Source organism: Giardia intestinalis, chromosome 5, assembly GCF_000002435.2.
Source record: "Giardia intestinalis strain WB C6 chromosome 5, whole genome shotgun sequence".
In the NCBI taxonomy this organism is placed as follows: domain Eukaryota; phylum Fornicata; order Diplomonadida; family Hexamitidae; genus Giardia; species Giardia duodenalis.
The window spans coordinates 1,146,568-1,161,840 of record NC_051860.1 but is presented as its reverse complement, the minus strand read 5'-3'; the positions used below and the strand labels follow the sequence as shown (position 1 = coordinate 1,161,840).

Sequence of the window (15,273 nt, the reverse complement as noted above, 5' to 3'; positions counted from 1 at the left end):
CGCTCGCCGTCCGGGGTCCAGCCCCAGCGTCCGAAGATCAGGCGCCCTCGATCCGGGCGGGAGAACTCCTATGCCCCAGCTCCCCCGGAAGCCGCTGCTCCTCACGTTACCTCTAGGGTTCCTCCCTTCCTCTGGCCCATCGGAGTCAACTATCGTCTGGCACTGGTGGGCACCTGCTATTCAGGGTCTTGCGTCTGTTGCGGCGATCTGGTCTCCACGTGGCCCGGGCCCTGGTGCTCTGTGACGAGGATCACACGCCACGACCTCGAGTGTCTACCCCGTTCCTCGGGGTGCCTCTTCGTCTCCCCATGACGTGGACCATCGACCCTGCTGTCGGGGGTGCGCTCCCCGTGCGCCTCTATCCTGGAGTCATAGTACGCGTTCGTGGATGCCGATGGAGTACTCCCATGCGGTGGTATCAGGGGAGAGGCCCATCCCTCTGCTCATGATCGCAGTGCGCTCTTGTGGATGGTCCGTCAGCCAGTACGAGATCATGTCGACGCTCATTCTGTGCAGTGTGTCTGGCTCAGTGACGTGTGGGCTGGTCCATCTGCACAACACACTTGGGGGTGATGCTTCGGTCTGTCGAGGCGTCGGTCCAGGATCATTAACTGCTGGGACCCTCCGCCATCAGAGCGGTAGACCAAGAAGTGGCACCAATGGTGGACGACGCAGATGGGCAAGTAAGTTGAATCCTAGACAGACCGACGTGCACACTCGAACTGAGCACACCTCTGCGGAACAACTGAGGGACGCAAAAGACTCCTGGTATACAAGTGAAGGGAGATCCCTATTATATCATCCACAGCCAACCCTCGTCTCTGAACTGGCCAGGAAGGAGCGATGATTACCCGCACGACCTCTGGGCGATCCTCAGATAGCCCCAGTAGCACAGCGTAATAAGCCACACACAATGACGCGTTTACTACCTAAGTCACGCCTTCCCCCTACACAGGAACCACCAGCAGAGGAAGCCCACAAGGCCCCCCACAACGACGATGACAGCCACGGAGATCCCCGCGATGGCGCCGGTAGAAAGGCCGCTCTTGTTCGTGCTACCGGTATCCTTTATGAGATAGCAGAGGACGGAGCCAGTATTGCTAGATGGAGGAGCGCAGCTCATGCAGCCAGCAACTCCCTTGACACTTCCACTGTTGCTGTCACACGAAGTGCATGGCCCAGCATTTAATCCAACCATGTAGTACCCAGTTGCACACGTTGTACAAGTATTTGCAGAATTAGCATCACGACATGTCTTGCATGTCGAGTGACACGAAGGGCATGCTCCATTATTAGGCTGAAGACTATTGGCGCACGTCTGACATCCACCATTGCTATCAGCTAGTGTGCATATCTGCTCACCGGGCTGTCTGTCAGTCTTATAGCAACCGCCGTCTTGGAGGAAGTACCCACTGGCACACGTAGTGCACCCTCCCTGATTGTCCTTTTTCGAGCATACGGGCGCGCGGGCATTGTCTGCTGTACAGACTCCGTTGACGGGGACCTCCGTGGATGTGCTGCACTTCGAGCAATACTTTGTCCCTCCGATGGTGGCTCCGCAGGTCTCGCATCCGCTAGCTCCACTCTGGGGCTTGCACTCATCTACGCAGGATCCACCTTGACTAGGATCATCATTGGTGTACTGGAGCCTCTTCCCGGGAGGACACAGCGTGCACTTCGCTGGTCCCGTTGTGGTGCACGCAGCACAGCTAGAATCACAAGGCTCGCACACTTTGTCTCCGTTGTAGTAGCTTCCTATTGCTCCGCAGCTCTGCGTGCACTGCTTTGTCGGGGTGAGGTAATTGTTATCATTACATTCAGTGCAGATTTCGTTGTCTGTTTTGGGGTTATCACAGATCTTGCAGTTGGGAGTATTACACTGTGTGTTAGAGGCCTTCTCGCACGCGGTCTTTCCGGCGTTGAGCGTGTATCCCTGGTCGCACTCGCAGACGTTCGGGCTGGCCGCAGAGTTCGGCGGGCAATTGGCCCCGCAGCTCTTCCCGTCGAGGAGCACCTTCTGGCCACCGCTACAGGTGAGGCACGTCTGGCTGGGGCCCGCCTCTGTGCAGGTCTCGCAGCCCGCGTCCTTCAGGTTTTGGGCGCATTCCGTGTTAGAGGCCGCCACGCAGCCGTCCTTCCCGCTGTTCAGGCTGAATCCCTGGTCGCACTCGCAGACGTTCGGGCTGGCCGCAGAGTTCGGCGGGCAATTGGCCCCGCAGCTCTTCCCGTCGAGGAGCACCTTCTGGCCACCGCTACAGGTGAGGCACGTCTGGCTGGGGCCCGCCTCTGTGCAGGTCTCGCAGCCCGCGTCCTTCAGGTTTTGGGCGCATTCCGTGTTAGAGGCCGCCACGCAGCCGTCCTTCCCGCTGTTCAGGCTGAATCCCTGGTCGCACTCGCAGACGTTCGGGCTGGCCGCAGAGTTCGGCGGGCAATTGGCCCCGCAGCTCTTCCCGTCGAGGAGCACCTTCTGGCCACCGCTACAGGTGAGGCACGTCTGGCTGGGGCCCGCCTCTGTGCAGGTCTCGCAGCCCGCGTCCTTCAGGTTTTGGGCGCATTCCGTGTTAGAGGCCGCCACGCAGCCGTCCTTCCCGCTGTTCAGGCTGAATCCCTGGTCGCACTCGCAGACGTTCGGGCTGGCCGCAGAGTTCGGCGGGCAATTGGCCCCGCAGCTCTTCCCGTCGAGGAGCACCTTCTGGCCACCGCTACAGGTGAGGCACGTCTGGCTGGGGCCCGCCTCTGTGCAGGTCTCGCAGCCCGCGTCCTTCAGGTTTTGGGCGCATTCCGTGTTAGAGGCCGCCACGCAGCCGTCCTTCCCGCTGTTCAGGCTGAATCCCTGGTCGCACTCGCAGACGTTCGGGCTGGCCGCAGAGTTCGGCGGGCAATTGGCCCCGCAGCTCTTCCCGTCGAGGAGCACCTTCTGGCCACCGCTACAGGTGAGGCACGTCTGGCTGGGGCCCGCCTCTGTGCAGGTCTCGCAGCCCGCGTCCTTCAGGTTTTGGGCGCATTCCGTGTTAGAGGCCGCCACGCAGCCGTCCTTCCCGCTGTTCAGGCTGAATCCCTGGTCGCACTCGCAGACGTTCGGGCTGGCCGCAGAGTTCGGCGGGCAATTGGCCCCGCAGCTCTTCCCGTCGAGGAGCACCTTCTGGCCACCGCTACAGGTGAGGCACGTCTGGCTGGGGCCCGCCTCTGTGCAGGTCTCGCAGCCCGCGTCCTTCAGGTTTTGGGCGCATTCCGTGTTAGAGGCCGCCACGCAGCCGTCCTTCCCGCTGTTCAGGCTGAATCCCTGGTCGCACTCGCAGACGTTCGGGCTGGCCGCAGAGTTCGGCGGGCAATTGGCCCCGCAGCTCTTCCCGTCGAGGAGCACCTTCTGGCCACCGCTACAGGTGAGGCACGTCTGGCTGGGGCCCGCCTCTGTGCAGGTCTCGCAGCCCGCGTCCTTCAGGTTTTGGGCGCATTCCGTGTTAGAGGCCGCCACGCAGCCGTCCTTCCCGCTGTTCAGGCTGAATCCCTGGTCGCACTCGCAGACGTTCGGGCTGGCCGCAGAGTTCGGCGGGCAATTGGCCCCGCAGCTCTTCCCGTCGAGGAGCACCTTCTGGCCACCGCTACAGGTGAGGCACGTCTGGCTGGGGCCCGCCTCTGTGCAGGTCTCGCAGCCCGCGTCCTTCAGGTTTTGGGCGCATTCCGTGTTAGAGGCCGCCACGCAGCCGTCCTTCCCGCTGTTCAGGCTGAATCCCTGGTCGCACTCGCAGACGTTCGGGCTGGCCGCAGAGTTCGGCGGGCAATTGGCCCCGCAGCTCTTCCCGTCGAGGAGCACCTTCTGGCCACCGCTACAGGTGAGGCACGTCTGGCTGGGGCCCGCCTCTGTGCAGGTCTCGCAGCCCGCGTCCTTCAGGTTTTGGGCGCATTCCGTGTTAGAGGCCGCCACGCAGCCGTCCTTCCCGCTGTTCAGGCTGAATCCCTGGTCGCACTCGCAGACGTTCGGGCTGGCCGCAGAGTTCGGCGGGCAATTGGCCCCGCAGCTCTTCCCGTCGAGGAGCACCTTCTGGCCACCGCTACAGGTGAGGCACGTCTGGCTGGGGCCCGCCTCTGTGCAGGTCTCGCAGCCCGCGTCCTTCAGGTTTTGGGCGCATTCCGTGTTAGAGGCCGCCACGCAGCCGTCCTTCCCGCTGTTCAGGCTGAATCCCTGGTCGCACTCGCAGACGTTCGGGCTGGCCGCAGAGTTCGGCGGGCAATTGGCCCCGCAGCTCTTCCCGTCGAGGAGCACCTTCTGGCCACCGCTACAGGTGAGGCACGTCTGGCTGGGGCCCGCCTCTGTGCAGGTCTCGCAGCCCGCGTCCTTCAGGTTTTGGGCGCATTCCGTGTTAGAGGCCGCCACGCAGCCGTCCTTCCCGCTGTTCAGGCTGAATCCCTGGTCGCACTCGCAGACGTTCGGGCTGGCCACAGAGTTCGGCGGGCAATTGGCCCCGCAGCTCTTCCCGTCGAGGAGCACCTTCTGGCCACCGCTACAGGTGAGGCACGTCTGGCTGGGGCCCGCCTCTGTGCAGGTCTCGCAGCCCGCGTCCTTCAGGTTTTGGGCGCATTCTGCCCGTGTTACCACACAAACTAGGAGAAATCCTATCAACATTAGCCGGAGCACACGTGCCACTGCTCTTCCGTCAGGCTGGTGTGTTGCCGCGAGCAGTGAGAGACAGCCGCTCTTGCTCTTCTCGATCAGTTGGACTGGAGAAGGACAAGATAGGAGCACACCCACCGGAGGCCAGCTGATAGTGTAGTTTTCCCTGACTTCAGTAGGAACAGGACCAGTGAGGGCCGGACTCAGATCGCACCTCTCTTGTGGAGTGATTGTTCGGGGTGCACTCCTGTACATTGCTGTCACTGTATCGCTGGCCCCGCCTGCAGGTGCGCTCAGAGGCCCCACGGGCAAGCCGCGCCCACTTCCCAGCCACCGCAGAGGGTGTCCTGAGAGACGCTAGTAACAGTGCAGCTAGCGGCTTTGCAGGGCCGATGGGCGCTGGTGGCGTTCCCGTGTTCAGCCCCAAAAAGTTGCATAGACGCCTAGGTAACATGCTCAGCAAGGATGCCCACGGTGCCGTCTACTCTCTCAGGGGATGCCCCTACCTCGCCGTGAGAGAGATCCGGCTTGATGGTCTGGATCAGCACAGTGTAGATGCCATTCGGCGTAGGCTGACCGCTCTTCTAGGCACCCTTCACCCAGACGTTCTCAAATACCACCAGGTGCTTACAGATGGCAACACGATCCTTGTTGTCACAGACCGCTGCTGTGGAGACCTCCGGCAGTTCATCACCGACTACAAAGACATTCACGAACCTATTCCCAGCGAGCTGATGCTCTCCCTTCTGGGGCAGCTGGCTGGCGCCCTTGCCCACCTCCACGGGCTCAGCAGAGGTGCCCACAACGGCCTGCCCTCTAGCGTTGTCCTCGAGCCCGACAACGTCATGTTCGCTGGGGACGGGCGGCGTGTTGTTCTTGCAGACTTCGGGTTCTGCGAGGGCATATCGAGCGGAGCTGCGAAGGCTGGCGACCCCGCGTACATGGCCCCCGAGACACTCCTCAGCGGTGACACGACCGCCGCATCCGACGTCTGGAGCCTTGGGGCCGTCGCATACGAGCTCGCCACCCTGAGGAAGCCGGACTTCCTGGGGGGCAGAGAACCAGAGGATGTCTTCGTCGATGGATGGAGGTCGAACCTGAGCGGTGTCGCAGACGACCTCGCAAGGAACGTCCTTGAGAGGATGCTCGTCCTCGATCCCGCCGAGAGGCCGACTGCCAGGGGGCTCGTCCGTCTACTTCGGAGGCCTGGCATCTCTGCTGATGAACAAGAGGCCCAAGACACAAGGCTAAAGGAGGTGCGTGCAGCCTTTGTAGAAGCCTTGAATAGGGCCAACAACAAAACAGTAACTCTCGAAAAGGATCCCACTAATAGCGCCGCAAAAGTGGACTCCATTAGGAGACACTATGCTGTTGCTGCCAAGCTATTTGAAGAGATGCAGGAGATTAAAACAGAGACGGATAAGACAGACGAAATGGAGGAGTCAGAAGAACCAGAGAAGCACCTAATAGAGGAGGACGACTCCACCGACCTCATGAGGGCTGTCGACAGAAACGACGTGGAGGCTGTGAAGGCCCTCATACCACTCCAGGGGGGCATGAAGATGAAGGGATGCGCACTTGTAGGTGACTGGAAGATATACGAGGGAACTGCCCTGATGAGAGCGGCGGTATACGGACACGCAGGGATCGTGGAGCTGCTCGCGGAGAAAGAGAAGGGACTGAAAGATAGCAACGGGTGGACGGCCCTCATGTGGGCTGTGAAGAACGATCACACAGACTGTGTCAGGCTCCTCATGAGAGAGAAGGACTTGAAGGGTTATAATGGGGGGACTGCCCTTGACATGGCTAAGTTATGGAGACGCCATGAGATAGTCGCCCTCCTCTCAGAGTAAACGCTCTAAGGCCGGTAGAGTGAAGCACCAGTGCTCAACAGCACCGACCACCGAGAGACGGAAAAGTGCCGCCGCTCCCCTATAGAGCAGTCTAAGTAGCGCACCACCAGAACTAACCATATAGAGCGAACGTGTCTCCACGGCTTGCCTGCTTCTGAGGACGCTTGGTGGCTCGTGGGAGCTACTCAGACAACCTTATTTTTGCTTTGATGCGTTGAACAAGATGAGGGTGTAATAGTAGTTGACAACAAATGAAGGCAGGTCTCTTGTTCGTTCACCACCCGGCATCTGAGACAAGAACTCGAGCTCGGGGGTCGCCCACCTCTGGAGAAGAGCCTTGTGCTTCCTCCCTAGGGGGCCGTTGTTGCCCCGCGGTGCGTTCCTCTAGTCAACCTGGGCCAGCTGCTCCCCACACCCGGTGGGCACCCGCTACTCCAGGGCCACGCAGCTCACCTTCCGCCTCATCGAAGCTGGTCTGCCACCTGCCGGCCGAGCAATCCGTACCCCGTGCAAGTCCTCCCCGCGGCAGGCGGACCCCGCCCGTTCGCCGCCCCAAGCCCAGAGTCCGGGATTCGGGTCAGAACGTCGGCCGAGTCCGGGGGAGAAGAGCCAGGCCGTGCACGCCAGCTCTGGCATCAACCGGAACGCCCTCCAGACCAGCCAAGGGGCTAAGGTGCGACTCCTGCCGCCCAGTAGCACGACCGAGGCCGCGGGGTTGAGCGGACGACAGCACCAGAGCGCCCAGCTCGTCCAGGGCACTGCGAAGCGCCGCCCCTCGCCGGGGATGCGCTCCGACGCCAGGAGAACGAGGGCCGCGGGTGCAGTGGGCGCCTGATGAGACGGCGGAAAGGCCGCGCCTCTCGTGCGAGCGTGTGAAGCACTCATGAGCGCGCTTCCGGTGCTCCAGGTCCGACCCGGGCCTCAGGAGCCCACTGAAACGGAGCATCCTACGCTGAGCGGCACCGGGTGAACGTTGAACTAGTAGGAGCGGAAGAGCACGTGCCTGTCCTGCATGAAGACTCTCCACAGCGAGGCCGTCCAGACGCATGCAGAACAGACACCGGATGCAGGGTGCTACTGAGTGGAGCAGCGGGGAACCGGAGGAGTGGCATTCACCGGTCCGCTGCCCGGCCTGCATCCTCAGCCTCGCCTCGAAGGGGAGCTGCCCCCTAACAGCGCCATCGACGACCAGCACCTTGCTATCCAGAGGGCCGGATCAGGACGGCCTGGACCTGCGCTGGCGAGTCCATCCAGGTGCAGGCCTTCAGCGAGATCCTCGGCGCGATCCATAGGATGGGATGCGTGCTCTGTACGGTTCCGCCTGGCCCTTCTCCAAGAATGGGACAGGACAACCACGATCAGCGGACGATCATGATTTGCTCCACAAGACAGTTCCAAGGAGCTGCGTCGAGGCCTTCCTCCGGCTGCGCCACGCTGCACTCCTGGACTCGGTCCCTCGGGACCCTGAGCATGCTTCTGTGCTGCGGGGGACAGAACCTGCTCATCGGGAGCTGAGGAGATACCCCACTCAGTGCCCATGCCGACAACAGTGACGCGGCGAGGATAGTCACAGAGGCGACAGGCCTAGGAAGTGCTATGGTTCGACGGTCACCATTGGGTGTAGGAGCACAGAGGAGCAGGAGGCCTCCTTCCTGGCCGGTCTCGAAGGACCCCTCAAGGCAACGGAGGGCCTGAAGCCAGTGATGGCACCAATCACTCGCCACGCTTGTCGAGACGGACCCACACGTGACCCATGTGAATCCCTCGACAGGCAAGTCGGGATCCTTGGAGTGTCTGGCTGACAGAAGTGGATTGATCCTGCCCACACCGAGGAGTAGTGGTCTGGAACACCTGCCGGGCCTCCTCCCCAACACAACGCATATGAGTACTCCGCCGGCATCCACGAATGCGTACCACAACCCCAAGATAGAGGAGTACGGGGATCGCATCCTCCGATCATGCTCGGGACTGATGGTGCAATCCACGAGGAGACGAAGAGGCACCCCGAGGAACGGGGTAGACACTCGAGGTCGTGGCGTGTGATCCTCGTCACAGAGCACCAGGGCCCCGGGCCACGTGGAGGCCAGATCGCCGCAACAGACGCAAGACCCTGAATAGCAGGTGCCCACCAGTGCCAGACGATAGTTGACTCCGATGGGCCAGAGGAAGGGAGGAACCCTAGAGGTAACGTGAGGAGCAGCGGCTTCCGGGGGAGCTGGGGCATAGGAGTTCTCCCGCCCGGATCGAGGGCGCCTGATCTTCGGACGCTGGGGCTGGACCCCGGACGGCGAGCGGGAGCCCTGCCCAGGGCGGTGGCGTTGCAGGGAGATTTACTCGGACAGCAGAGCAGGTAAATGGTGAAATATTGAAAAGTAAAGTGCTCGAATTTACTCTTAAATACTTTACTGCGATACAGACGTGGTAATCAGCACGTAGGGTGACATACAGCTGAACGAGAGTAGAATCAAGGCTGAAGGACAACCAAGCAACAGCTGTAGAAAACGTATTTTTTGAATAATTGTACAAACAGCTCTAAGTGTTTCCTGTGAATCGCTGAGAAGGTCATATGCTTTCTGATGAGTATGCAGAGGGAGAAGTGCAGAACTTAGAGGTCATGTGTAGCTATACCATAGACGATCTCTCAGCAGCTCAACGATTGTCTCAACTTTTTCAATCTAACTCGAGCTTGACTACTGCTTCCAACCTATGGAAGCGGTCAGCTAAGAAACTGAGCCCACAGACCTTTATTACAGAGACCACTCACCCCGATGTTTCCATCCCTATTACCAGTCAATCTGCTCCCTGCGACTCCGAATTCTCGACGTCTGTCTGTGACTCCTGCGATCCCTATGCCCTCAAGGTATATACCGATGGCTCCCATTTTAAGTACGTCAGCTTTCCATCAGAGTATATTTGTCGAATATGCTTGGAGCCAATGCGTAAGCCAGTACGCTTTTCTCATTGTATGCACGTCTTTTGCGCTGATTGTGTTCACTATCTATTTGCCCTCTGGGAAAGAACGTGTCCTATCTGCAATGAACGCTCCATTATTTATGACTATCAGACGATGTTTCCAGGTCCACGCTACATTCAGTACAATCCGTTTATTCTATACATCGACGAACAACTGGATACACAGTTGCACGCCCTTATGGGGATTGCGCCAGATGTGCCGGTTCCTGGGGATATTGTGCGAATATTAGCCCCGCGCGAGCTTTGCCAATTTAAAATGATCCAGTCATATTGTGGCGTGGTTCAGGACATCACCGATGGAGTTATCAGTGACGATTTAGTCCGTATTTTAGACCGCGAGACTGTGGAGGGTATGAGCATCAACGAGCGCTATAAGATAAATGCTCTGCATCCTTGTAAAGTTGTCCGCGTCAACTGCTACGGAATACTCTGGATTGGAAGACTCTGTGAGCTAGAACCATTCCGCCCCAATACCTTTGTTCTAGGTACAAGGGTTATCTACGGCTCACCTGCTATCGAAACAGTCAAGCTTCCTGATAATATTACTCATACCCTAGCTAGCATCTATCCTATCCGGGATTTCTCTGTACAGGAGAGAGAGTTGTTTATAGAAAAAAGTCGGTCTTCAACTCAGAACCACTCCTCGTTAACTGGTATTGTCAAAGAGGCACTTGATTATTTAGCCGAAAAGACCGATCCCAGCACCGTCTCAGACACCGCATCCAGGGAGTTTGCGCTTTTCTGCCACCGTCAGAAGAAGTGGAATATTGAGGTCCCCTATCACCCGCATTGGCCTAAGTTTGTTCCGCTTTCCTTGACTGTAAAGACACACATATATAATAATGTAGATGTCCTGTATCGCTATAAGCTAAAGCTTAAGGAGGTCAAGCAACGAAAACCGTCATCTGAAGCATTAACTCATATTGTTAATTTGACTACCCAGCAAGAGGTGCCTGATGTTAGCACTGCTCACTTCTCATTTGATGTGGCATCACTTGTCATGAATCCCGTTACTAGTCTGCCAATTGAAGTATATTTGGTTAAGCACGATCTTATTTCTTTTGACAACGATCCTTTATTGGGATTTACCTCAAGCAATCAGACTGGCTTATCCAATAGTGCAGCGTGCATGCAACAGTTGCCTAACCATACTTCACAGCCCCGTTCCTCTACTATTCCCAAGACAACAGGGTCGCAAATGGTTACCTATTCCACTAACGTGGCTGAAAAGTCATATACCGCACAACTTGCTTCCTCGTTCCGGTTTCCTGAACCTAACGAAGATCCTGCCCCTTTCTTCAGCGAGGCTTTTAGGCAGAAGCTTAGTTGCTGTGATGAGGTGTCTACTGACCTTAAAGGCTCACCTATATATAATGTTCGTGCATCACATTCTGAAAATATTGGCACCTTCTCTCTTCAGGTTGACTCTCACATGCAGCATGCTCAAATGGTCGAGGAACTTGGGCAGTCCGGCAAGGTAGCCACTACTTGTGATATATCATCCAAAATTGCCATGCCGTCCCGAAGAGCAAAAGCCCAACGCTGGCCAGAGGCACTTGCAACTCAAAATAAACTGATAGAGGCGGCCGCACGACGAGGAAATTCTAGCCTTGGACTCTCTTCCACGGGGGAGAAGGGTTCTCAGGCAGCGCCAGCTGAATTCAGTACAAATTTATATGACCAGGCCTACTCATTTCCGTATACTGAGAACAGACCAACTCTTCTCTCATCCAACCTAACCTACTGTTATCCGTCTCATCTCCGCAAATTCCTCAGGATTATAACGGATTTTACAATGTGGTACTCCTACAGAGACTTTTGCTGCTCTGGCTGCCGCGGTCTCCTACGCTTTCCAGTTAGGACTCTCTGCGGCCACTATTACTGTTACAATTGCTACATGGATTGTCGTGAAAATAATTGGGTTTGCTTTGACTGTGGCAAGATTATGGAGCATATTGTTCCGTTTGATGAGCCGTCAAACCAATGCAACGGAGAATTCAAAGGAATACCTGGTCAGTCCACTTATATTAACAGAAAACAAATGCCGCCAATAGATTGGGAAAAGGTTTATGTAATGCGAAAACAGATTTCATGGTTCAATTGCCTCATAGATTATGGGTTTCCGTGCGTTGTGCGAGGGTATTCGCAAACAAAGATCGGTATTCTCCTAGATGATCCATCCAAGGTGTTTTGCCACATTTTGTTGGGGAATAAGCATATAGAGGTACACAATGTTGCTACCATTTCCGCTATCAACGTCTTTGATCTCCGGCCAGCACTTAGATATGGCGAGGGGCTCTCCTTGACTCAATCTCATCGCAGTCCGTTCTTCAACTTTGGAATCTGCAACATAACTTCGTCGTATCTCTATACAGATAGTACCATATTTTGTGCAACAAGATACTCTTCTGAGCTCTTTATGATGGGCCTGAACATGAGTGTCATGGCACATAAAACCTTACGCTTGGTGAAGGATCTAGAGCCACAGTTTACTATTGCCCGTAGAGAGGGTCTCAGGAAGCAGAAGGACGAAGAGCAAAAGGACTTCGTATACGTATGGAACTGGTGTCAATACGAGCGGAACATAGCAAAGCAGCAGTACGATATGCTTGTGTATGGGCACGTGCACGGAAATCCTAGCTCTCATCAAAAGCCTAGCTTCCTTGAGAGTGAAAGCCCGCCGTCTTCTCCGCCACTTCCTCTCGGTGCCAGTAACTTCATTAGGCGACGACGATGTAAGGATTTGACAGAGCAGTCCTCACCTCTCTCTTTCCAGGCATCTAATGATGCACTCCCTCTGCAGGTCACTGGCTGCCACTCAGGTGGTCCCTCTGAGTACCCCAAAGCTGCAGAACCTCGCCACAGAACTTATAATCCACAAACATCCGTGCTAACTTTTCAGTATCATCACAGATTGCGGCCTAAACAAGCACCAACAGCCACGGCATACTGTTCAACGCACCCGCTTATTAATCCAAACTATAGAAACAAACTTGTCATGCAAGATGAGAAGATCCTGAAATATAGAAAAGATTTCATTAAATGGTATTTTGATCAACCAGAAATGCATCCCAACAACTCTCCTATTTCCTTTGCATTCGGCGAAAGCGCGATAAGGCCAACAGGCAACTCTACCAAGATGTACAGTCTCCAAGTAGAAAGAAAAATGCAAAAATATGACTCTACCCCTCATATTGACACCCAGGCTGAACGACTCATCAAGGAAGAGGAGAGGAATCAATATGTGGTGCGATCACTCTGTGATACTTGCCGCCGATTCCCAACACTAAGCTTTCTTTGTTCATCGTGCCATTGTGTACTACGGAGACCAGTTCGTCTTGTCTGCGATCACATTGTCTGCAGGACGTGCGCATGCATACATTTGGCCTCGGAAATCCCATGTCTAGCATGTGGGGTTGCAGTTACGGATATAAGCAAAGTGCGATATGAGGTAGATTTAGAAAACCAGATAATACATGCAGTTAACCACATGTTTTATAGTCCAAAGTACGATGTGGGAGTTATTGTTAAGTCCACAGATTCCTCAAACACGGGAATGGTTGTAGGCCTGGCTTACTTACAGGGAATGCACTATGCTTACGTCGCCTTTTTCGGTGCCATCAAGCTTTGCAGGTGCGCGAATCTCGTTATTTTAGAACCAGACTGGAAGACCCTGGATCTTGAGCAGGTCCTTGGTGACCACCCCCAGAGGCTTATTGCTAAAAACATGAGGCAATCTTCGTTTCATCATCCTCTGGAGTCATTCTTTAAAAGTCAGCCAACAATCCTTCAAGCATTGAATGAGACATCAAAAGCGCCCAATACTATCGAACAGCACACTTCGTCACATATAACAAAAGCACAAGAGGACAATGGTACTCTTGGTTCTTCAGTTATTGAAGCACACGGTATCTCAAAACCTACCACAGAAACTCTTAAAGATATGCTACTAAGCGAGCCCGCAGATTCAAAAACACTTGCACTTCTTGGCACAATATATTCTGTTAGCACAACGACCAGTGGCATGACCTCTTCGGGAAGGTCAAAGAGTGCATCGACACCCCTTTCTCGCAATACGCATCAACCAATATCTGGTATGTCATCTTCCACAACTGATGGCACCATGTTTCTTTCTTTGCCAGTGCCATCAGATATGCATCATCAAGACGAAGATCCGATCGATGCCCCCAGAAAGAGATTCCAGAACAATGATCCTAGTTATAATGAGATGCCCCTTTCAGTTCTGGGTTCCCCGGCAGCATCATCAGCTGAAGTCTTGCTTTTCGATCGAACCATGACCCTATCTCAATCGGGCAGATCCAACCATCAACTTGCACCGTTGTCTCATCCGAGTACTGTTTTTGATTGTCAGCAACACGATCGAGATACTCCCCACGCTGAAAAGCTTGTCATGTCCCCTAGAGGCAGTTTGCAAAATGACTATGTCTCACTACTCCACCTTGATGATCAACCCACTGTGCTGGCGAAGAGAAATCCTACTGAACCTAATAATGTCTCACTCAAGCAACCAATTTTACCAGACTGCTGTGCAGCACAACCCGTCGAGACTTCATCATTATGTCGCACCAAATCTGCACCCGCGCATTTGAGTAGAGAAGACCTTGAGAACAATGTACTCTTTACTAATACACGCGCTATTGATCTGGACACTCAAAGCCAATGGTCTCCGATTGCATATCTGTCTACAGCAGAAATAGCCGAGCAAGGAATCTCTATTGATTCTGATAAGATAAAGCAAGCTATAACCAGTGAACCTCCCGTTCTGAGGCGTCAGGAATCTGCTCCTTCGCTACTAAGGAAAACTGACACAGATATTGACACAGATATCCACATGCCATTTATAGAAGGCACGCGGGTTACCAAGCTCAGACCGTATTTCTATGACGGCGAAGAGCTCTTGAAACTCCCCACTCATCGACAAAAATACAGAGTCTTCTCTGCTTCTATCGCAGGAAGTAAGAGCGCCAAATCCTGTGTTTCAGCAAATGATGCACTGTTTTCTAAAGAACCTCACAAGAAGCATTCAAAATATCCTCAGCTAGGCGATGTATTTGTTGTTGCGATAGGGCCATACAAAGGACTTCTGGGACTGACACAGTCCTATGCAAAGGCATACGATACGTTCATATTGAGCTACTACTGCTTACTTGAAACAGGAACCGCGCACGAATTCCGTGCCACAGACCTACGCAAGATAACACTAATGCCCTCTATAAGTGCTCAATCTATCCGTAAGCAATTGGCAGATGCAAAGAATGCAGACGAAGACAGGAAGAAGCTGTGCTGGTACAGATTGATTATGCAGAATAAGATAGCCACCGCTGAGAAGTTTGAGCAGTTGAAGCATCTCTTCAATCTGAAGGATCCCGACGGGATAGTTGCAATACTGCGTGCCAAAGAGGCAGGTACTAAAGGTGATACAGACACACTTGCGACTATCTCAGGAATTGAGCAAGTTAGAGTCTCACCCAGAACCAATCTCAACACACTTCTAGACAAGAAAATAGTGTTCCTTTCTGGTCCCCGCAGACATCTGAACAGGATACGCAGTAAAAGTAGCTCGCCACCCAAAACAAGAGATGGAGAAGCGAACGCGCAATCGTCGGGCTGCTTTGGGTTGAGATCCCTTACGGATGAAATGGTCAGTCCATTATGTAGGTCGTTTTCTGTACACACACCAAGCCGTGCCTCGCTGATGCAAGAGTTCACTTCTACAAAGAGTAGCAGTTTCCTACTACAACACTTGAATCTAAATACGGTATCTAGCTTGCCAAAAGTCATTGTTGTAAACTAGTAATCCAAGTGTTTACCTCA

General features: G+C 54.8%; 5 protein-coding genes across 5 annotated transcripts; 2 read left to right on the top strand and 3 right to left on the bottom strand.

Annotated features, from left to right (window-relative positions):
- Positions 1-934: 934 nt before the first annotated feature.
- Positions 935-4,624, bottom strand: GL50803_0050066 (VSP; the record flags this gene model as incomplete). Its single annotated transcript, XM_038046129.1, has 1 exon — positions 935-4,624. The coding sequence occupies one exon, from the start codon at positions 4,622-4,624 to the stop codon at positions 935-937; it is 3,690 nt and encodes a 1,229-aa protein (XP_037902180.1).
- Positions 4,625-5,004: 380 nt separating this feature from the next.
- On the top strand, positions 5,005-6,465 carry GL50803_0060196 (Kinase, NEK; the record flags this gene model as incomplete). Its single annotated transcript, XM_038046200.1, has 1 exon — positions 5,005-6,465. The coding sequence occupies one exon, from the start codon at positions 5,005-5,007 to the stop codon at positions 6,463-6,465; it is 1,461 nt and encodes a 486-aa protein (XP_037902179.1).
- Positions 6,466-7,042: 577 nt separating this feature from the next.
- On the bottom strand, positions 7,043-7,513 carry GL50803_0060194 (uncharacterized protein; the record flags this gene model as incomplete). Its single annotated transcript, XM_038046199.1, has 1 exon — positions 7,043-7,513. One exon carries the CDS (start codon positions 7,511-7,513, stop codon positions 7,043-7,045), a length of 471 nt encoding a protein of 156 aa, XP_037902178.1.
- Positions 7,514-7,823: 310 nt separating this feature from the next.
- Positions 7,824-8,414, bottom strand: GL50803_0031391 (uncharacterized protein; the record flags this gene model as incomplete). The annotated part of the gene is made up of 1 exon (XM_038046046.1): positions 7,824-8,414. One exon carries the CDS (start codon positions 8,412-8,414, stop codon positions 7,824-7,826), a length of 591 nt encoding a protein of 196 aa, XP_037902177.1.
- A 617-nt stretch (positions 8,415-9,031) lies between these two features.
- Positions 9,032-15,253, top strand: GL50803_0021622 (Ring finger domain-containing protein; the record flags this gene model as incomplete). The annotated part of the gene is made up of 1 exon (XM_001706645.1): positions 9,032-15,253. One exon carries the CDS (start codon positions 9,032-9,034, stop codon positions 15,251-15,253), a length of 6,222 nt encoding a protein of 2,073 aa, XP_001706697.1.
- Between the last annotated feature and the right edge of the window lie 20 nt (positions 15,254-15,273).